Source organism: Chlorocebus sabaeus, chromosome 18, assembly GCF_047675955.1.
Source record: "Chlorocebus sabaeus isolate Y175 chromosome 18, mChlSab1.0.hap1, whole genome shotgun sequence".
Lineage (NCBI taxonomy): Eukaryota > Metazoa > Chordata > Mammalia > Primates > Cercopithecidae > Chlorocebus > Chlorocebus sabaeus.
In genome coordinates, this window is record NC_132921.1 from 51,876,027 (window position 1) to 51,900,167 (window position 24,141).

The window sequence follows — 24,141 nt, forward strand, 5'->3', positions numbered from 1 at the left end:
GGCAAAGGGAGAACGTTAGTTTATGGGGAACAGGTAGAGAGTGTGACAGTGCTTACCTAAGCTTATTCAGTCCTTTTTTTTTTTTTTTTGAGACGGAGTCTTGCTCTGTCGCCCAGGCTGGAGTGCAGTGGCCGGATCTCAGCTCACTGCAAGCTCCGCCTCCCGGGTTCACGCCATTCTCCTGCCTCAGCCTCCCGAGTAGCTGGGACTACAGGCGCCCGCCACTGCGCCCGGCTAATTTTTTCTATTTTTAGTAGAGACGGGGTTTCACCATGGTCTCGATCTCCTGACCTTGTGATCCGCCCGCCTCGGCCTCCCAAAGTGCTGGGATTACAGGCGTGAGCCACCGCGCCCGGCCCCTTTAATTTATCTGGTTAACTTCCTTTGCTGGAAAGCGAGTTAATATGAAAGAATTTAACCTAATGCTGGTTTGATTTCCCAACAGGACTTGGTCATTTTGCTTAAGTCGGTTTTAATTATTTTATTTCTATTTTGGATGAATTAATTATTCATTAGAAGAACAAATCAATCAAATAAGATAGGCAAACTTTGAATAAAGTATTTAGGTTTAGAATTGCCATGGCCTGGCCTTCTAAGTACCTAGGATGTTCTGGCCTTTTTATGATAGCTGTTATGAGAAAATCGGTATTGAAATTCATATTGTAAAAACAAAAAAATTAAACTGTATTCCACCACAATTTACCACCATTCATTTGCTTCATTTCTGATTCACACTTTTTAAATTAAAAATCCTTTTGAAAAGACTTACCCAAACGTAACCATTGATATGCCTACAGTCCTCATTAGTAGAAAATAGGATAATATCCCCGTTAACTATACTTGGAGAATTTGTAATCCTACAGGATCTCAAGTTCAGAAGGATTCAGAAAGTTATATTTAAAATCCATGCACCTGAACCTTTCAAACAAAGCAAAACAGAAAAGTCTTCAAGGCTGTTTGGGAAAAAAACAGTAAAAATTGTTACACTCATGAAAGACAGCATAGCAATAATGAAGAAACTAAAATTATCTTTGATAAATTTAAACAGGTAAATTTAAACATAAAATGCTATATTAAATCATGAAATTAGGCACCTCTTTGGCATTAAAATTATTTCCATATCCCAAAACAATAACAAATGGTGAGACTCACACTGTAATTCTGAACAGTCTCCAAATTAAAGCCAAAGTGAATTTGAAGCATACCTCATTTTAAAAGATTATTTTCACTTTTCTCCTTATTTTACTCTTTTCACAGATCATTGCCTTTGCAACAACTCCAGATGGGTATACCCCAGAACTTCCATTGCGCCTAATAATCAAAATAGAGGATGAAAACGATAACTCCCCAATTTTTACAGAAGAAACTTATACTTTTACAATTTTTGAAAATTGCAGAGTGGGTGAGTACCTCCTTAAACAATATATGGCAAATTAACTGTGTTTCAATTCATACATTTAGTTTCACTATGTCCATCGGGAAGCAGCATATCCCAGCGGCAAGAGTAATGGACTCTGGGTGGAATTTTACTCTGTGTTTCACTAGCTGTGTGACCCTGGGCAAATTTCCTAATCTTGGCAAGTCTAATTTCTTCATCTGTAAAATGGGTTATCAGTATGCCAGATTGTTATGAAGATTAAGTGAAGCTCAATACACAGCGAATGCCAAGCACAGTGTCTATCAAATAGGAGTTAATAAATGTTATGCTGTTGTCCTATGGAAGGATGGATGTAAGAGTACATAGCCCAAAAAGAATAAGTCTTTCACTAATTGGAGATGTAGTCTTAAAGATATGTATGGATGTTCTCTAGGATTAAATGATTGCCAGTATTCTGGGCATGATTATTAAAGTTACTGAGAATAATACAAGTGTTTTCTCAGTCCTGTGAAAATGGTCTGTTTTAGCTAAAAGTCAGAATACAGTTTTGGAGATTTTCTCTAGAAAGGTCTAAGTGAACCATGCAGTTTTAGAGAAAACTGACTCCTATGATCAATCTAAGCACAGGCTTACAAACAGAGAAAGGTAATAGAATAATCAGAATTGTTTAGTCTGAAAATACATGGAGGGATAGTACCAACATTTATAAAATCATACATTAAATACAGTAAATATGAATATGATCACCCAATTCGAAAATGCTAGTATGCCAGAATATTTGAAAAGAAGTGATACTGTATGGAGGGGTCTGCAAATTTATAAAAGCAATGACTTTGCTATGTAATAATGTGGTCCAGAGCTTTTTTGAGGTGGGTGAAGAGGAATGAAATAAAGGGATCATAGAACATGAGAATGTTTTGGAGATTAAAAAGGACTTTTCTTCTGTAGGCACTACTGTGGGACAAGTGTATGCAACTGACAAAGATGAGCCTGACACAATGCACACACGCCTGAAGTACTCCATCATTGGGCAGGTGCCACCATCACCCACCCTATTTTTTATGCATCCAACTACAGGTGTGATCACCACAACATCATCTCAGCTAGACAGAGAGGTAACGTAAACATGAATAAAACCTGATTATGATGTGGCTATTCAATAGTACCTGTATAACTCCTGTGGATGTGTTTTTGAAAAGTATGTTGTGCATCTTGTTTTAGAAACATTATTATTTTATGTATGTTAATAGAGATCACTAAATAACCTTGGAGTATGCTGGTTTTGAACTGCTAATTCGTTCTTTTCTGAATTGTATGTTTCATACAATCAAATTTCCTAATATAAACGTATTTACAGTATTAAAACAAATGTCAAATATGAAAAGTGAACCTTTTAAATATATGCAGAAATTTGTTATCATCTTTTCAACAATCTCATCTACATTCTACCACTTACATAGATGAAAAGACAGTTTATATCTCTCTAATCTCTGGTTTCCCATTTTCAATCAACTGCTAGAAATCTTGATTTGGATGTCTGATGGGTACCTAAGATGTAATAAATCTAAAATTTAACTTGTCTTCTTTCTTCTAAACATATTTTCCTTTCTATGTTTTCTGGTTAAAAAGACATTTACATATTCTTTCTCTATTAATCATTTTCTATTGTCACCTTGGAGTCATGGTCTCCAAATTGTATTTGATGTCTCTTGGCCCACCTGAATCACATCACTTCCCAAAGCATGTTTTTACCTCCTAGATTGTTTTATATCTATATTCTGTCTCTTTCTACTCCAATACCCTAGCTTAGTAATTCATTCACTTAGTTATTCAACTATTACCTCCTCCATGAAGCATTATTCATCTAAATTCTTATAGCAATTTCTGTATCCTTATTTACTATATTTATAATCCTTAATCTTAAAATACAGTAATAGATGTTTATCAGGTATTTTATTTGATTCTTAAATCTTAAATCTTCAGATTAATTTTCTCTTCCTTCCTCTATCCCTCATGGATTAGGGTAGTGGTTCTCAAAAGCTTTGATCTCAAGATCCCTTAACAATGTTAAATATTGTTGAAAATCCCAAAGATCTTTTATTTATCTAGTTGTATTTATCTATATTACCTCATTAATGTTTAAAACTAAAGAAAGTTTAAGTTATACATTAATTTAAATATTAAAAATAACAATAAATTAATTACATGTTAACAGTTAAAATTCTTGTAACAGTAAAAATTGTTACACTTATTTTTCTTTTTGTACTTACAAAATAAGTACATTTTCCAAAATAGTACAATTTAGTGGGAAGAGTGACATTGATATGCATTTTCCCAAATGTTTTTAATATTTTGCTGAAGACAGGTGGATTCTCATATCTCCTTCTGCATTTAGTCTGTTACAATATGTAGTTTTAGCTGAAGCATACATAAAGGCAATCTGACATGATATAAAGTTAGAAAAGAGAGGAGTATTTTAATGATAATTACAGATCATTGTGGATATTATTCTTTGATACAACATGAAAACTTGACAAGGAGTAGCTAGTTTCCTAAATGTTTTTGGTAATGTGGACTCTGAAGCCTCACCAATGGCCTTTTGTACTTTATTACATTAAAATCCATTGCTCTATCTTACGCTGTGAGCGACCATTTTACCAATATATCATTCTATGTTGTGCATTGGTCATTTGGAAAATATTGGTTCATTAAGTAATGCAGAGCTTCCAAAGATTGACAAATTCCATTAAATAATATCAAAAAGATCACCTCTTTACTTCCATTGATATCACATTGGTTGATAAAGGTTTTCCAAGATTCTCATTTTTGTTTGAAAACTCCAATTTATCATTGGCAACAAATACTTATTTTCCCTGAAGTGACAGATTTACTTTATGTTTTACAAAATGCCTTCATAAAACTATAGTCTGAATAGCCATAGATGTCTATGTGAAAACAGTGTTCTATGTGGGCGGGAGGGGGCGGGGGAAACAACTCGACAGCTTGTTCAGCTCCCAAACCAAACAACCACAGAAGTGCTTTTCTTTGAATAGATTCTTCTGAAAGAATCAGTTGAAAACACTTGTTCAATGAAGGAGTTTACCCAGTGGTGCTCTCTAGTAACTTTTTGACCTCAGGATTCCGGTTTTCTTCAGTTACCTACAACCTTTTAGTCCCTTTAAACATCAGAATTTCTCTTCCATCTGAAGATAGCAAAGTTAATACTTAGGGTATCAAACTTCATTTCCGTTTTTCATTAGCCAGTTAATTATTTCCAATAAATTTTAGTTCACTAAAAACAAAATATGTATTCCTTCTTTAAGGTACAGTAGCATGATGTTTTAAAATTTTTCAGTTGAAATAAGGCCATTATTTTTCAAGTCTACACATGTGATTGATTATGAGGGAGGAGTAAATTTGGAAAATTACGTGTGTAAAAAGCAGGAAGATCAAGAGAAAATTTGGTTTTATTTTAGATAATGCCTGAGGAAAAGAAAGTTTCAGAGGTGATGGAATTAAGTGAGGAATCTTTGTAAGAGAAGGGTGAATATTCTAGGTAGAAGGTGAGGATAGATTTTAACATACTATTTTGTCTTATGAAAAGAGATAAACTAGGTGGGAAAGGTAAGCATTACCATCTTATAGGAGAAGAAACCTAGACAAAGTGAATTTTCCAATTGCCCAAGATTGTGTCTCTTATTTTTGGAGTTGGAAAGAGAACCCAAGTCTCCTAATGCTCAGTCCGGAAAGAATTATTACTGTATTGTTTTTAATCCTCCCATATCTCAATCACTTATGATAAATGAAAGTTATAAGGAGAAACACTTTAAAATATTTAAATGCTTTAGATGTTTAAAAACATTTTTTAAGGTATTGATGAGTTTTCAACAATATCTGATAAATTGAAAACCTTAAGAGCCAGATTCTATTTTCCACAGAAAGAAAAAAACTACATAGCCCCAGACCTTTATCTTCATATCAATTTAAATGATCTCTTAATAAATGTAACATAAACCCTTAAAATCTATATTTTTTGCAGGAAGAAATTTCGTTTTATTAAAAGACCATTATAAGAGTCATTGCTATCTATTTTTTTGAACATAAGGATGTACTTTGGCTAGGAGAGAAAGGTTTTGATTAATTACCAGGCAGTTTTAAATGTACTTATGGCAAAATAGCTCTTCTTTTTCTGTTGAATAAAGACAAAACCAACTGATTCTATATTCTGTAAGTTAATAGAACTAGAAATTTGAGAAACTATTCAATTTTCATAGGTTGATTAAAAATTCCTAGTGTAATTCTCCTGCCTCACTTGAACCCAGGAGGCAGAGGTTGCAGTGAGCCAAGATCGCACCACTGCACTCCAGCCTGTGCAACAGAGTGAGACTTTGTCTCAGAAAAAAAAAAAGAGAGAGAAAAGAAAAGAAAAATTACTAGTGAGAGAAAATTCTTCTAATACATGAATGCTGTGAAATGTAATAATGTACTTCTTAAATTCTTAGTGCAAAAAAATTATGGAGTGTAAAGTAAGATTTCAATTATAATGTTGGTGCTTTCACCCAATAATTAAATTCTCTTTTTGTTTTCAGTTAATTGACAAATACCAGTTGAAAATAAAAGTACAAGACATGGATGGTCAATATTTTGGTCTACAGACAACTTCAACTTGTATCATTAATATTGATGATGTAAATGACCACTTGCCAACATTTACTCGTACTTCTGTAAGTGTATGATATTAATTAAAGAAAAATGTATAGACCAGTTTTAATTGTTTAATACGCACATCTCTGGCCTGGCGCAGTGGCTCACGCCTGTAATCCCAGCACTTTGGGAGGCCAAGGCAGGTGGATCACCTGAGGTCAGGAGTTTGAGACCAGCCTAGCCAACATGGTGAAATCCTCTCTCTACAGAAAATACAAAAATTAGCTGGATATGGTGACAGGCACCTGTAATCCCAGCTACTCTGGAGGCTGAGGCTGGAGAATCGCCTGAACATGGAAGGCGGAGGTTGCAGTGAGCTGAGATTGGGCCATTGCACTCCGGCCTGGGTAACACAGTGAGGCTCCATCTCAAAAAAAAAAAAAAGAAAAAGAAAAAGAAAAAAAATGCACATCCCCATCCACCCCTCGTGATTTCAAATGAAGTACCCCAATGACATTAAAAGTTGTATAGTGCTGGGGTTTTAAATCATGTAAACATAGTACTTTGGAAATTAGAAGAATAGGATTTACTTCACGTGGTGTTCTATTTTTGTGCGAGTTACTAATGAAATTTTTTGTTTGCTTTTATTATTTTAGTATGTGGCATCAGTGGAAGAAAATACAGTTGATGTGGAAATTTTACGAGTTACTGTTGAGGATAAGGACTTAGTGAATACTGCTAATTGGAGAGCTAATTATACCATTTTAAAGGGCAATGAAAATGGAAATTTTAAAATTGTAACAGATACCAAAACCAATGAAGGAATTCTCTGTGTAGTTAAGGTAAGAATAAATTAGAACATTATTTGTAGTTTATAATATTATAGAATAGCATGCTAGAATTTAATGGAAAGAAAGGAATTCTGATAAATGTAGGAATAAAATAGATATATAAGTAAATGCAAATGCTCTGTTCTTTATATATAATGGAAAGAATATATTAGTTTTTGATAATCTTTTGTTCAGGCATGATTTTTTTAAAAAGTCCATATAATACAATATCTATTTTGTAACTAATATTTTTAAACAGTTCAAAAACTAGCACAGCTTTGATGCCGCTGGGACAGTTCCGGACTTTTCCTAGCCCAGTTTTTCTGTATTTGGACCAAGGAGCCTTCACTTACTTACTGAATTTCCCAAACGAAGAGTTACTCTTGGTCAGCCCCATGGAGAGGTTATTCGTAGGTTTGTTTATCATGTTCAGTATATATTACATCCTTAGCATACAGGTTCAGAATGAAAATCCTCAATCATTCAAAGATGAAAACACTTCTAAAACTTCTTTCTAATACTATTCCAGGAGCCAGAGTTAGTGCATAGAGCAATCTGAGCTCCTTTGGCCTTGGACAAATTTATAGACTTATTTCTGCTGCATCTTTAACTAGAACATGGTTTTACAGTGGGTCTATGCCATTTTCCTTTTGTATATATTCACAAGGAGCATGGATTAAAAAATGATGAATCCATTTTCCTTATAATGATGAAAATCAGCTGATGTTTTTATATTATTTTCTCTATTTTAAAATAGCAAAGAAATTTCCTTTAAATCTTGCCTCTTTCTTCACCTAACCCCTCCTCTAATCCTTGGTTTTCTCAGAAGGAAATTTATCTGTGTGAAGTCCAAGACCTGAAAAAATTTCTGTCTTCTGGGACATGGTTTCACTAATTCTCATTACAACTATGTATCAGGCAAGATAAAATGAAACCTTTTATTAAATGTGTTCCTGTCTTTAAGACAGGAACTGGAATGGAAGACACACATAAAAAAAGAAAATATGATGCCCATAAGCTTTGTATTTTCTTGTCTCTCTCCCCTTAAAAACATTTTTTAAAAATTTACCCATTTTTTTCTCTTCCTCAAACCAGGTACAAATAATTTTATTCATCTTAGGAGGGTAGGACAAGCAGTCCTAAAATTTATGGTGTAGCAAATAACTATTGGTTATAGTATGAATCCCCTAAAGAAGTATCTCATGTATTAACATCCAGGAACCCTCATTAAATACTCTCTGAAATGCCAGGCGTGGTGGCTCATGCCTGTAATCCCAGCACTTTGGGAGGCCGAGGTGGGTGGATCATGAGGTCAGGAGAATGAGACCATCCTGGCTAACATGATGAAACCCTGTCACTACTAAAGATACAAAAAATTAGCCGGGCGTGGTGGTGGCACCTGTAATCCCAGCTACTCGGGAGGCTGAGGCAGGAGAATGGCATGAACCCGGGAGGCAGTGTTTGCAGTGAGCCGAGATGGCGCCACTGTACTCCAGCCTGGGAGACAGAGCTAGACTCTGTCTCAAAAAAAGAAAAAACTCTCTGAAATCTTCATCAATACCTGTTATACTACTTATCTTAAATTTGCCATTGAAGAACAATTTTCTGTCTTTTTTTTTGCCAGCTTTACCCAAGTACTGAATCAGTGGGAGGACTCCTCTCTTTTCACTGCCACTGGATTTCTGGGTGTATTAGTCTGTTCTCACCTTGTTATAAAGAACTACCTGAGACTGGATAGTTTATAAGGAAAACAGGTTTAATTGACTCACAGTTCCACAGGCTGTATAGGAGGCATGGCTAGGTAGGCCTCAGAAAACTTATAGTCATGGCAGAAGGCAAAGGGGAAGCAAGCACATCTTCACATGGCAACAGGAGAGAGATAACAAAGGGGAATGTGCTATACGCTTTTGAACAACCAGATCGTGTGAGAACTCACTCACTATCATGAGAACAGCAATGGGGAAATCCACTGCCATGATCCAATCACCTTCCATCAGGTCCCTCCCCCAACATTGGGAATTACAATTCGACATGAGATGTGGGTGGGGACACAGAGCCAAACCATATCACTGGATATGTGTTTCATATTCTCGTGGTTATTCCCAACACAGCACTTACATATTTCCAAATGTAACATTATCTGTACTCGTTAGCATTGCCAAATATTAAATGAGTTCATCTGATTTTTCAATACATTTGCTTTTGTAGCCATTGAATTATGAAGAAAAGCAACAGGTGATCCTGCAAATTGGTGTAGTTAATGAAGCTCCATTTTCCAGAGAGGCTAGTTCAAGATCAGCCATGAGCACAGCAACAGTTACTGTTAATGTACGGGATCAGGATGAGGGCCCTGAGTGTAACCCTCCAATACAGACTGTTCGCATGAATGAAAATGCAGCAGTGGGAACAACAAGCAATGGATATAAAGCATATGACCCAGAAACAAGAAGTAGCAGTGGCATAAGGTACTTACCATTCTATTTGAGTTTTAAAATTTATAGCTTATTTTGTTACATTGTTATAATTTAGCACATGATAAATTTTATTATTTTAATTCATCATTACCAACAGGTATAAGAAATTAACCGATCCAACAGGGTGGGTCACCGTTGATGAAAATACAGGATCAATCAGAGTTTTCAGAAGCCTGGATAGAGAGGCAGAGACCATCAGAAATGGCATATATAATATTACAGTCCTTGCATCAGACCAAGGTAAGAATTTGTCTTTAAGCCAGCTACATACTTCCCCAGCTACATACATCTTCAGTGTTTAAGCCAACAGTATACATTTTAAAGCTGGGTACATGCACTCAATTTTCATATCTCTCAATGATAATATAAAGTAAGAAGTTTACTATAATTTGTTAACTCATGTCTGCTTTCTAATAGCCTTCTCAGTTTTAGATGTAGTTATAAAATAATTTACTCATAGAAACACGAGACCATAATTTATTAAAGTTAAAATTATTAAAAATTGAGAAAATTATTTTAGTAAAACTTGTTTCTGCCGGGTGTGGTGACTCACACCTGTAATCCCAGCACTTCGGGAGGCCAAGGCTGGGGATCACTTGAGGTCAGGAGTTCGAGACCAGCCTGGCCAACATGGTGAAATTCCGTCTCTACCAAAAATATTAAAAATTATCTGACTGTGGTGGCACACACCTGTAATCCCAGCTACTTGGGAGGCTGAGGCAGGAGAATCTCTTGAACCCGGGAGGTGGAGGTTGCAGTGAGCCGAGATCACGCCACTGCACTCTAGCCTGTATGACAGAGTGAGACTCTGTCTCAAAAAAAAAAAAAAATTGTTTCAATGTATCTACTTATTTTGCTTAAAGTGTTCACTTTGGTAGGAAAGTTCATTACAGGGAGAATATACTTACCTAGTGCAGTCCTGGAAAATAGCTATAACTTTTTACAGGAAGTTGACAATTTACTTGGGGGTTAGAATTCTGATTAAAGACATTACATTAAAACAATTCATGGTATATTTATGATCATGGTAAATAAATAGTATATTATAAAATTAGAGAGACAAACACTATGAATTCATATAGTCATATAAAATGTAAAATTATGTTCTGTGCATTCTATAAAATTGAGAGAAATATGAGTATGATGATTATATATGAGATGCGTTTGGTGCATGAAATATAATTTCTATAACATGAATTTGGACTTTGTGTCTTTGTAAAATATGTGAACTATAACAAACATAAGTTATTATACTATAACTTGCAAAATTAGAATTTAGAAGTGATTTTGGAAGATGATTTACGTATTCCAGTTCTCTGTAAATTAATGAGAAATGACTCAGTTTGCTAAATTGCTAAAGTTGTAATCATTATTGATTTGTCTTTAACTAATTAAAGACTGCCGTTTAAGGCCTCAGATTCTCATGTCTTTTTGCCAAGAAATAGTTGTTGGTCAAAGGCAAATGAAAAGAAAAACAAAATAACATGAAACTCAAATCCATTATTTTTTAACGGCACTTGGGAAATAGTTTATTGACAGTTGAGATAAAAATTGCTGTCTGAAATTAGAAATTTTGCCTATAATTTTATTCTACCTTCTCCTCTGTTGCAGAGGAGTTCAAATGATTGAGAAATCAAATATTTGTTAGGGAATTGAGGTGGGGCACTGCTCATCATCACTGTGATATAGAATAAATGTGTAATGAGGCCGTTGCCCTCCATTTCTTTTGAAGAGGGTGGGAGTCACTGTGTTACTGTCTGTGAGGGAATTGTGAATCAGTAATTCTACATCTTTTTACTTTGTGAATTGAATGAACTGAGATCATACAAAAGTGTGTCATTTTTTGAAAAACCTTTTTCTAAAATCTATACTGGCTAATTTCATTTGGGTTCTCCCTGCCACTCCCTAACGGAAACCTCTCCTCATGGATACTGCTCTCTTGTGCTGGTGCTCACTTCCTGCCCTCCTACATCTCCACAGCAATTGCTTCCTCTTTTTAAAACTCTCTCAAGGCTTCCATGTCTAAACTTGCCCACACATTCCTGCATGCTTTCTGGTCTTAACTGCCTTCCCCTCTCCTAAACATATATATTTCTTAAACTTTAAATTCAATTTATCTTTTCTTCTTAACTTCTTAATCTAAATTCTGTTGGCGGTTTCACCCAGGAATCACCTCTATCTAGTTGAGCTTGAGATTAGTATTTCTATTGTATTATTCCAGCTGTTAGAATAGGGTTACTTGCAACTGTTTCAAAACATTTGACCTAAGAGTGTCATACACATAAAGTGTGAAACCATGGATAGTGCATCTCATGTGACTTCATATTTGGAATTAGCATTTGCCCATATAGAATTATGTTAGTACTAGAAGATGAGCATTTTATGCTGACATTCCAACGAATAAAACAGTATGTAACTCATCAACAGATGAAAAACAGCTGTGAAACACAGTGGATTAGTTATCTGAAGTCTTAAATGTTCTTCTATGTCAGTATTAATCACAATGTGCAAAAAAAAAAAATGGAGTTTAATCAGTGAGCAGCTGTAAACATCTACTGGAAGAAATTGAAGCATTTATCCCAGTTGTAGAAGAGCAAGCACTATAGACTTCAATTTTTAAAGATAGCACAATTAACCAGTTTCAATAGGTAAGGCATGTGCTCTCAATTGTGTGTGTGGACTCAAAGGGAAAGAAATGTTCAAGACAACAAGCAGTCCCAATTTTCAGAGAGAGCGAGGTAGCACCACATAACATGAGAACAGGAGAAGCTGAGAGACAGAAATTATTCTGCTCTAGTAAATAGAAACATATGCCAGATGGATGAACTATATATCTACCTGCTTCCTTTTTCTAATGTAAATACTCTTTTTCGAAGTTGTCCAAAAATGGAAGGTAGTTGCATTGTTTCCTGCTTCTCATTGTTTTCTCTCCCAGTTCTTTTTTTCTTCTTGCTGAAGTACATCCTTTACTATTTTTTTTTTTTTTCAATTGTGGAATGTGAATTTTAAACGCTCTCAGTTTTGTTGTTCTGAAAAATATTTTAATATTGGCCTCATACTTAAGTGATACTTTGACTTGGTTTAAAATTCTGAGTCAAGAGCTTCTTTCCCGTGGCACTGTGCAGCTATTAACCCATTATCTTCTGGCATCTCTTCTTGCTGATGCTTCTTGTTCTGTCAATTAGCGATTGTCCTTTTGTAGATAATATATTTAGGTAGCTCTTATAGGACCATAAGTTGAGTTCTACAGTGTTAATACAAAGTGTATGCCGTGGATTTATTTATGTTTGTCTAGTTCTGCAGTCAGAAAACACTTTCAATCTGAAGAGCCATGTTTTTCTTTAATTTTGGAGTATTCTCAGCTATTCATCTCTTTAAATATTGCTTCTCTGCCATTCTGTCTATTCTCTTTTCTAGAATCCCTGGTAGGTGAATGTTGCTGTTTATTTTCTGCTGGAATTTGAGCTGTAATTTCATTCTTGTTTGATTGGTTACCCCTCTTTATGTCTTTGAAGATTCTAAACATACCTGTTTCAGAGATGTCTTGCATAGAATGAATTAATCTTTTGACTGGTGCTTTTGTTGGCTTTCCTTCTTCGTGTTAATCTTGATTATCTGGGAATTTTAGTTTGCAGGCTTATATTAAATGAGAAGTGTTTGCTTTGCTTTCCGTTTTTGTTTTTTCCCTCTCTCCCACTTTGCCCATATTAACTACTAGTCCTGTAGTTGCCTTCACCTGCTCTTTCTCTGTGGCCCATGGTTTAGAACCAGTTCTTAACTTGGTGGCCTAGTGTTCCTGACCTGTGATGACGCTGGCTGTATCATGAGTCGAATCGCTGTGCTGCAGGTGCTCTGGCTGAGGTTGTGACTTCAGGGCTGTGCTCAGATCTCCCGAGTTTCCCGAGGTTGGCAGCTTCATATAAGACACAGCCCAGGCAGTGGGTGGCACGGGGTTTTTTAATTCTCTTTTCCACCGGTAGTGTCGAAAGCCTTCTTTTGAAACAGAAAGAATGAATGATTTACAGACAGAACTCCTGAGCTTGTGTTCGGCCTCAGACTTCATAACTGCATTACTAATTAGTGGCGTGGCTCCATGGCTGTTTCATCTTTGAACCCGCCAGATTTTCCAATGCAGTTCTTTATATAAAGTAGTTATCCTGTAAGTTTCTTTCTTTTCTCTTTTCTTTTCTTTTCTTTTTTGTTTTGAGACAGAGTTTCACTTTTGTTGCCCAGGCTGGAGTGCAATGTCATGATCTCTGTTCACTGCAACCTCCGCCTCCTGGTTCAAGCGATTCTCCTGCCTCAACCTCCTGAGTAGCTGAGATTATAGGCATGTGCTACCATGCCTGGCTAATTTTGTATTTTTGGTAGAGATGGTGGTTTCTCCATATTGGTCAGGCTGGTTTCGAATTCCCGACCTCAGTTGATCTGCCCTCATCAGCTTCCCAAAGTGCTGGGATTACAGGCATGAGTCACCACGCCCCACCTATCCTGTAAGTTTCTACTGAATATACAGATAGATGAATTACTTAGGCTACACCCCACAGTGATTATTTCAGTTTTCAAGTAATTTTCTTCTCCTGGAGTCTTCCGCCCTTCGAATATTCCCATGTACTATTTTTGTTACAATCTTTCAAATATATAACTTTAATTTCTTTGCTCCAAAACCTAAGTGCTACCTATTTATCCAACAAACTCTAAGCTCCCTAGTCTGGCTTTCAAAGACCCTTAGCTCCTGCTCCGTGTCAGCTTCCACCTGTCTACCTTTCCTGTCATTGTCTCCAGATCATGGGTGTGTTTAACGTGCGTTTCCATGTCCTTGAATTTCCTTGTGTTTTTAAATATGCCAGAAGTGTCCTCATTCATACTCTCTTCCTTCCTCTTCTCACAAATCAGCCAAAACTTGCCTCTAATAAAATGCAGTAATAATTTAGCGAATGAATAAACACATCTTAATAGCAGTCATTGTGCAACCCATATGAAAGTAATAATATTTTTCTTTTAACATTCCCTGAGGACATAGCTTGTGACTGCTTATCATTGTAACTTATACATCATAGGTGCTTAATAAATATTTTTCAATGTTTTCAGTGCATAATTTTGTGGTGAAAACTCAAAACATAAAAAAAGTATTTTTATTTTCATTTATCTAGCAGGGAGAACATGTACAGGGACACTGGGCATTATCCTTCAAGACGTGAATGATAACGGCCCTTTCATACCTAAGAAGACAGTGATCATCTGCAAACCCACTATGTCATCTGCGGAGATTGTTGCGGTTGATCCTGATGAGCCCATCAATGGCCCACCCTTTGACTTTACTCTGGAGAGTTCTACTTCAGACATACAGAGAATATGGAGACTGAACAAAATTAATGGTATATATTTTTGAAAATTGCTTTGTCCTTTTCAACATCAGGGTGTCTGCAATACTATTTTTTTTTGTATGAAATAGGAGAAAATTCACCATGTGGGAACCACCAATGAAAGTTTCTCAGTTTTTGTGTGTTGGGAGTAGGTCTCTCTAGTGTGTCTCTAATCCTATGCCGAGATTCCCTTAGGTGTGTTGTGAATTCCCACTCCTACTCCAAATACACACAGACACACACACACACACACACACACACTCACACACTCTCTCTCTCTCTTAGACTAGGTCTAATGCAATCACTTCCTAACTTGTGTACCTCCCATTGGCATAGGTTTCTTTATAGTTTCCTAGGTCATAAGGGAGTCCTCAGATGTTACTGGTTGGCTCTCCAGAAAGCAAACCCTGAGACAGGGCATCTCAAGCAGAATGATGACTAAGGAATTTGCTTGGGATCAGTAGCTTTGAAAGGAGGAGTAGTAGGATTAGACAAAAAGAGAAGTCGAGCTGCAGCACAAGCCAAATGACAACCTCGGTGAACCCCAGGGGATGTCTGAGCTAAATGGGCCTTCAGAGTGGTGCTGAATCGGTCCCCTATTCTCTCTTATTGCTCCATCACTGTATGTGGGCTGCCCATGGCAAAAAGGCACAATCACGGAAGGTGCTGATGGCCTCCCAAGCAGCTGGGATGTAAGTCCTTCACTGAAAAGGGATCTGATATACCCCACAGTGTCCACCACATTCTCTCTCCTCTTTGCCACTGTATTGACTTCTGACTATTTCGTGTCTATTGTATTCTCCTTGGGATTCTCCCCTAACTTGGTTCCCCATCTGTACTTTTGTCTTTAGCCCAGAAGGATCTACAGTGATAAGTATGGCAAAAATGAAGGCAACCTGTCTACATTATCACCACTGCCTCACTCCCTAGTCGGCCCTTAACTCTTCAGCATGTTCCCCATCTCCCGCTCACACTGCCTATGGACTGTGGCCTCATGGTCTACCAGCTTTCGTGACTGTAGAACCACTGAATGGGGCTTGCTTTTCAAATGCCCTTGAATGTTTTTCAGCCCCATGCTTTGAGTGAATATCCCTCAATTTCCTGTTATGACAAATTAGAAAAGAAAGGTTGTGAGGGAACGTAAAGGGAGAACAGGATGAGGAAAGAAAAATGAAGACTTGTAGAAATAAGCTAAGCTACTATGTCTTGGATCCTGCTCTGTGAACTAACAAGATTTTCGGCTTTTTAAACAATATTCTGGTCTGTGTGTGTGTGTGTGTGTGTGTGTGTGTGTGCGTGTGTGTCTCAGGGGGGTTATCAGTTTATTTTGGGGTTGGAAGGAAGAATTAACTTTATTCTTAGATTTTTTTTTTCTTTTCTACTTATGTCATGATATTCATTTTTAAATAGTGTTGATAGAAGGTGGACACTTTTTTCCCAGTAGTCTTTCTTAGCAAAATAAAACTTTGGCAGCTCTATGTTTGTCAAAATCTTTGTTATTTTAAAGATTTACTTGTCTGGGTAATCAGTTATAAGCTTGGGAAACACCCAACTTTTAAGAAGAATATACCCCAGAGAGGCTTTGAAGTCAGATAAGCTTAGTGTCAAATGCTGGCTCTCCACCGTTTGTTACATAAATCTGACCATGCTATCTATTGTCTTTGAGCATAAATTTACTAAAAAGGGATTATTTGGAGGAGTAAATGAGATAATGCATGTAATACATCATGGCACATTAGGAATTATAAGTTTTGGTTTTGCTAGTCTTACTATAATTTCTTACACAATAGACTTAACAGGTTAACCATGGCTTCTCTTAAAATTGACTTAATTCAATGTGTTTTTACCCAGGCAATCAAATTTGTATTTAGAGCTTCAAATACTACGCAGAAATGAGAATGTCATGCTGGGCAGTTATGTGAGAGAGGGATTATTCTATAGGAGCTGGTATCTGCATTCAGAGCAGTAGTATATCTAGTCTCCGAAACCAAGATTGTGCTGACTTCTAAAATTTTTTTTAGTTTTTATTATTTTTTTCTTCTTCTAAATTCATGTCATACAGGTAATGTACTGATGTTGTAATAAGGTTTGAGAGAGATGCATCTAACACATGAGCGTAAAAACCCTATCGTCATGCTTATGCACCATAAAAGCCATAAAAGAATCAGTGTGAGCTTTTGGTTCTAGATATTTTCTAGCCTTTATCTAAGAAAACTACATCAAAACTAAGACATGTGCAGTTGGTCCCTTCATCCTTTAGGACCAGGAGATGCAGCTCCAGCTGTGTGACTCATGACCTGCTAATGTAGTCACTGTCAGGGGTGTTCTAAGTTGTCAGAATCAGTCTCTGACAGTAAGTCACAAGGATTTATGTTTATTTGGCACAATTTTTGAAAACAAAGTAAAGGAAAACATCCAGAATTTCAGATTATTACTTCAATGAAGCATGTGTAAAAGAAAATGTACACTCACTGCTTTAATTAAATGTATTCAAGATATGGTAGAAACTATTAACAAGTCTATTAGTTACAAAGGAAGGATTTGTTTACAGACAAATAAAATATATTATTACAAGAGCCAAAAGACTTTAAGAGGCAGCATAGACAAACTTTTATATGCAATATGTTTGCAATGGGTGTAGATTGGAACTACTCTATCCATTCACATTTAGCATCTTCTAGTAGCTGTGCCATCCCACCAGGAATATCTGTTTCTAGGAAAATATGATAACTATCGGATAATGAGTTATTTATGCTCAGAAGAAATCAGCGACATTGTATAATGCTTGGTTTTATTTATTTATGTTTTCAGATACAGCAGCACGTCTTTCCTATCAGAATGACCCTGCATTTGGCTCATATGTAGTACCTGTAACAGTGAGCGATAGACTTGGCATGTCTAGTGTCACTTCATTGGATGTTGTACTGTGTGACTGCATTACCGAAAATGACTGCACACATCGTGCAGATCCAAGGATTGGCGGTGGTGGAGTACAACTTGGAAAGTGGGCCATCCTTGCAATATTGTTGGGCATAGCATTGCTCTTTTGTACGTCCTAAGTCTTTTCTTAAATTCAAATAATACCCTTTAAAGTAACTTTGAAGACACTTTTTGTTTTTTGAGACAGAGTCCAGGCTGGAGTGCAGTGGTGTGATCTCGACTCCCTGCACCCTCCGCCCCCGGATTCCAGTGATTCTCATGCCTCAGCTTCCTGAGTAGCTGGAATTACAGGTGTGTGCCACCATGCCCAGCTCATTTCTTCTACTTTTAGTAGAGATGGATTTCACTGTGTTGGCCAGGCCAGTTTCTAACTCCTGGCCTCAAGTGATCCACCCACCTCGGCCTCTCAAAGTGCTGGGATTACAGGCGTGAACCAGCACGCCTGGCAACTTTCAAGACACATTCTAAGAATCAGTGCTATTTCCTATAGCTGATCATTTGCATGTAGCTGTATTTTTATTTAATATATAAATATATTTAATTTACATATTTTAAGTGCATTTATGTATAGTTCTAGTGTCTTCCCAGTTATCATAGACATAAAATTCAATGCAGAAACAGAACATGTAACATAATTATAGCATATCTGTTTAAAAGTTTAAATATACTTTGTATACTGCTTTAACATATTTAACATATTTAAATATACTTTAAATATACTTTGTATACTGCTTTAACATAAGCAATCCCAGGAAAGCTGTCTCCTTTTAATATGCACTTTTTAATTTATGATTTATCTGTGTATTAACCATTGTACATAACTTCACATTATTTTATGATAAACTCAAGTATATTTCTTTCTTCCTCCAGGCATCCTGTTTACGCTAGTCTGTGGGGCTTCTGGGATATCTAAACAACCGAAAGTAATTCCTGATGATTTAGCCCAGCAGAACCTAATTGTATCAAACACAGAAGCTCCTGGAGATGACAAAGTGGTAAGTAATCTGGGTTTTTAAATAAATACAAAAGATGAATTTGCTTATAATGCGTATTTCTTCTAAACTCATCTTTTCTCAGAAAAGTTCTTTTGGTATCAGGCAATTTACCATAAAATGTCTTGGGTCCCCTGAAACAGATAAAATGACTTTGATTTACATGGCGATATATGGTATTTAAATTTGACCATAGTGTGTTACTAAATGGTGAAAATGCTTTAATATGTCATTGTTATTTCTACTTCAAATGATTCATGGTTTCAACTTTAAGCCTTGTCTTTTGTATGTATTTCAACTGCTATTTGTGCTGTAAAAATGCTGCTTTTAATTATTCACGGTTCACCAACATGGTTTTACACTTTTTCTGGCAACAATAAAATCTCACTACAAGCTTTGATCATCGTGGGAAGAACTTTAATAGATTCTTTCTGGCTCTAATATGGGTTAGGAAAGAGCCTGAAGCCAAATATATGAAATAGCAATGCTAGCAAGTAGCCATTTCTCCAACTTGCTTTCTAGCTCAATATGTGGAAGAGGAACAAGTAAATACCCTATAAGAAGTACAATTGATGACTAGGGCAAGAAAGATTTAGAAAACAAAAGCATGACAGTATCCAGGAAGGTACTGAAAAACAAAAATTTAAATAATGTTAGAGTTTCCAAAAACGCAACGTAAATAACTAGTGGCCAAAGCTTTAGCGTTCTCGTTATTTTCCCTGCCTAGTTTATTCATATATATTTAGATGGCAAGGGTTTATTATTGCAGTCAAGATTTTTATGGCAATTATAGTTTTATTCTTTTTGATGTAGTTGAAGTGTAACTGAACTAGATACTAAATGGAAATATTGATCATTACTTCTGTTTCTGCTTTAGTCAGGTAAAAAGGAATTAATTTAAACTAAGCAGAGTAAGTATATGTGAGACAACAGTGTTTATTTTGAGGTGTGAGATGTAGAAGGATTGAAGAATTAAAGTTGTATAGTATTCTAAGAGGCTTTTTTTTTTTTTTTTTTTTGAGACAAGGTCTGACTCTGTCGCAAAGGCTGGAGTGCAGTGGCACAATCACAGCTTACTGCAAACTCTGCCTTCCAGGTTCGAGCGATTCTTGTGCCTTAGCCTCCCGAGTAGCTGGGATTACAGGTGCCTACTGCCATGCCCAGCTGATTTTTGTATTTTTAGTAGAGACGGAGTTCCACCATGTTGGCGAGGCTGGTCTTGAATTCCTGATTTCAAGTGATTTGCCCGCCTCGGCCTCCCAAAGTGCTGGAATTACAGGCATAAGCCACCACACTGGGCAGGTATTCTAAGAGATTTTTAAAGAAGGAATATACATCAAGCTTCCTAATTTATCTCCAGGTACCAACCACTTGACAGTGTGCTTGTGTGGCTACTACATTAAATTATGGGATTTCCATAGTTGGGTATGCAGGATTGACAAAATAGATTTAGTTCCTGCTCTCAGAGAGCTTATCTTCTAGCACACACACACAAAAATGGCATTATCCGCTTGATGTTGTTCTTTTTCATAATTTTTTGTTTCTCTCTGTATTATCCCTAATGCAAATTGTTTTCATTTCAGTATTCTGCAAATGGCTTCACAACCCAAACTGTGGGTGCTTCTACTCAGGGAGTTTGTGGCACCATGGGATCAGGAGTCAAAAACGGAGGTCAGGAGACCATTGAAATGGTGAAAGGAGGACATCAGACCTTGGAATCCTGCCGGGGTGCTGGGCACCATCACACCCTGGACTCCTGCAGGGGAGGACACACGGAGGTGGACAACTGCAGATACACCTACTCGGAGTGGCACAGTTTCACTCAGCCCCGTCTCGGTGAAGTGAGTTTTCCTAAGTGGCCTGCAATCTATTTTAATTTCTTTTAAACTTTATAAATAACTAACTGGATTCTGACCATAATTTTCAATTAATTATGAATCTACTAATTCTACTAATTGAAAGCTATTATTTTTCCTCAATTTTGATTTAGTTAGTTCAGATTTAAGTGGTTATTTACTTTCCCTCGTATTTTTTTTTAATTGAAAGAATTACTTAGTGTGTGATGATATTTAAATTACTGTCTCATGGCTTTGTCCTAATATTTCCCATCTGACAACTTGTGCCTTAGAAACCAAAAATGTGGTACCAGCAAGACCAGCATGTACCATCACTGTGTCTGTCTGGGAAGATCTGAGCCCACATCAATTTGTCTTCAGTTTAATGGATGCATGTCACTTTCAGCTAAAATGTTGAAAGGGAAAATAATGACTATGTAAAATGAACACCTGTATACTTGCTGCCACATGCGTGACTTTTAGAAACATGCTATACTGAATTTATAGTGTGATGTATGAAACAGACCAATCATGTGCATTTTTTATGTGTAGGAATCCGTTAGAGGACACACTCTGATTAAAAATTAAACAATGAAAGGTAAATCAAAGCAATTACTTTTATGTTAGTACGTTTTGGTGTTTAAAATAATAATAATAAAAACGTTGTGTTTTTCCCCTTGGCAGAAGGTGTATCTGTGTAATCAAGATGAAAATCACAAGCATGCCCAAGACTATGTCCTGACCTACAACTATGAAGGAAGAGGATCGGTGGCTGGGTCTGTAGGGTGTTGCAGTGAACGACAAGAAGAAGATGGGCTTGAATTTTTGGATAATTTGGAGCCCAAATTTAGGACACTAGCAGAAGCATGCATGAAGAGATGAGTGTGTCCTAATAAGTCTATGAAAGCCAGTGGCTTTATGACTTTTTAAAAAATGACAAACCAAGAATTTTTTAAAACAGAAGATGCTATTTGTGGGGATTTTTCTCTCATTATTTGGATAGAATCTCTTTGGTCAAATGCACATTTACAGAGAGACACTATAAACAAGTACACAAATTTTTCAATTTTTACGTATTTTTAAATTATCTTCTATCCAAGGAGATCTACAGATAAAGTGCCTTATTTGTTACATTTGGGTATAATGACAACAGCCAATTTATAGTGCAATAAAATGTAATTAATTCAAGTCTATATTATAGACTGTTTGAAGCACAACCTGATGCAAAATTGTAGAGACCTTGCTTTAACATTGTCTCCGGTTAATTACATGTTCATGCGGTGCTTGGAAACTGTTGTTTTCCTAAACGTCTAAAGTGTGTAGACTGCATTCTTGCTATTATTTAATTCTTGTACTGTGGCCTTTTTCATAGTGCAAAGGGAGATTTCTAGCGAGGCACTGACGATTATTGCAATTTCATTTTGGTGGAGTTTAGTTTTAGGTTTTATTGTATATAAAATCCTGCACTGAATCTATGTCTCCTCGTTACCTACTTTTGCCAGTGAAATGTAAGTTTTAAAATGCTTTCAGAGTGTATTCTTACTACTGCAAGTTTTTGGTCTTTAAAATGTCAAGTAGCATCTCTCTCTTTCTCTCTTTCTGTTTCTCTCTCCTGTTTTTTTTTTTTTTTTTTTTTTAAATTTCCATATGGGCTAAAGAATCCAAATATTTTAAAAATCTATCTGTCTTCTCTCATAAAGTGAATTATTCCTTTTTTTTTTTGTTTTATGTAAGTGTATATATTCTTGGTTTTTCTTGAAATCATTGTAATGTTAACTTTGTTGTTTCAAATATCTTGGTGATGCTTCATTATCTCTTCAACAACGTTTAATTTTGCCATCGAAACTGTAGAACTACGTCATGCTTTTATTAGAAGCAATGCTCTATGTTAACAACAGGAATGGTGTAATTAGAATTGGGATGTGGATATTTACTGTATGACAACACATTTATAGTTCTTTAATGCAAGGATGCAGTTTAAAAATGCAAAGTAGTGATGGTTTTTGAAATAAGCTTTTAAAATATAGGGATCTTGAAAGCTCACTGGGGTAACTATTTTATAACTTACATAAAATGGCTAGTCATATCTACGTGTTTGAAAAGTTATTTTTTTAATATTTTAAGATTACAATTTTAACAAATATAGAAATGAGCCAAACTATTTAAATTTTAAAACGGTAAGACAAAATGAAACTTAATAGTCCACAAAATTCCAGTCCAGATTTCATGACTTGTTAGTCAGTGAATTTTCTAGGTATACTAAACATATGGACATTTTAAATGTGTTTCTAATATTTGTGATTATCTATAATGGACCTGTCTTGAATTCACAAGATTGAGTTATAACAATTATTTGGAAGATTAACATTGGGTAATTATTTGATGACCAGCTTGTCTTATCAGTAGTTGTATTGCTGATCAGGCAAAAATAGTTTCCCAAAGTTATTTTTAATAAACTATTTACAAAATTCTTATATATTACTAGTCATGATAAAGTAAATTAAGCAGTTTTTAAAACTTAGTGTGAGTTTGTTAATCACAGGTCTGATATGAGTTTAAGGGATTTTACACTTTCTGAGTTAGAGAAGTAAGACTCCTTCCTTAGATTCCTGTTAATACATTTTTTAAAATGTAAAATTTGTTTTGGAGACATTTTCAGTGCATTGTTATTGCCATATTTATATAATATAACTGTTCTAAAGACTGTGATGCCATGGGGTATTGGTTAAGTTGCCTGCTTTCTCTTTGTCCATTTTCATCATTTTAAAATGGGGGATAATAGCAGAACTTGTTTCCTAGGGCCATTGTAAGTCACTTGAATAAAAAATAGTTTTGAAGCATGAGAGTCATACAGAGTGGTCCACCTAAAAGGCACTCCTGATAATAATAAATGATTTTAAACAAGTTACATGTACAGCTCATTTCATGTTAACAAAAGGTCAATTAAGAAAATAAGATACTGAAAAGATTTTTCTTTTCACAGTAGAATATGTCTCTTCATAATGATCACCTGATGACTGGGTCTTATATGTTCAGTTTTCCAGAATACGTAGTGCAAAGATTGCTGAGGCATTCGCATGGCATTGCCTAGGCTGAAACACTGTGAAACTATTAGGTTCAAATTGGATGAAAAGCAGAACATCTGCTTCTTAAAATGGGCACTGAGTCTAACACCCTATGAAAATTATGTGTATTTTAGATTCTCCCTGTCAATCCCTTCCTCAGCTTCTTCCCTAGCTGTCCAGCTAAACATTAGCAGTCACTTGCCTGGGAGGTCATGGCTGTTTGGCAGTCGTCATAGTAACCCTAAGTGCTAAGACTTCCCAGTAAGCATCTTGATGCAAATCCCGGCTCCATCGTTACCAGCTGTGGGATTTGAGAAGTCACTTAAGCTTTCTGTGCTTAGTTTCCTTACTTGTAGGACCTGTACTGAGGAGGGTAGAGGAGTCTACTTGACAGGGCTTGGTCAGAGTTAATTCATGAAAAGAGTTGGCATAGAGTTAGCACTCAATCATGTACCTTAGCCTTAGCCACTGCTATTGTTCTATGAGAAGAGAATGCCTGAGTTGGGAATAATTGTAGCTTCAGTCTCCACTCTGCTTTACTGCTGACATCTTGCCACAATGCTCTTATTCATCTTTCCCAGAAGCCTGACCAGTATTTCACCAGTGATGGCCTTTGG

General features: G+C 36.1%; 1 protein-coding gene and 1 pseudogene across 2 annotated transcripts in view; one reads left to right on the forward strand and one right to left on the reverse strand.

Moving 5' to 3' along the window:
- Positions 1-23,374, forward strand: part of DSC2 (desmocollin 2) — a 37,631-nt gene extending 14,257 nt beyond the window's left edge. Inside the window, exons 6-16 of one of the 2 annotated variants that reach the window (XM_007974374.3) lie at positions 1,258-1,402; positions 2,327-2,493; positions 5,968-6,102; positions 6,679-6,864; positions 9,061-9,317; positions 9,424-9,566; positions 14,480-14,704; positions 17,504-17,740; positions 18,503-18,627; positions 20,208-20,465; positions 21,144-23,374. In XM_007974374.3, the coding sequence (XP_007972565.2) occupies positions 1,258-1,402; positions 2,327-2,493; positions 5,968-6,102; positions 6,679-6,864; positions 9,061-9,317; positions 9,424-9,566; positions 14,480-14,704; positions 17,504-17,740; positions 18,503-18,627; positions 20,208-20,465; positions 21,144-21,341 (2,076 nt within the window). In that variant the 3' untranslated portion in view covers positions 21,342-23,374. The other variant, XM_073006409.1, reaches the window with a different exon arrangement.
- On the reverse strand, positions 16,745-16,857 carry LOC119618708 (small nucleolar RNA U13; annotated as a pseudogene).
- Positions 23,375-24,141: the final 767 nt, after the last annotated feature.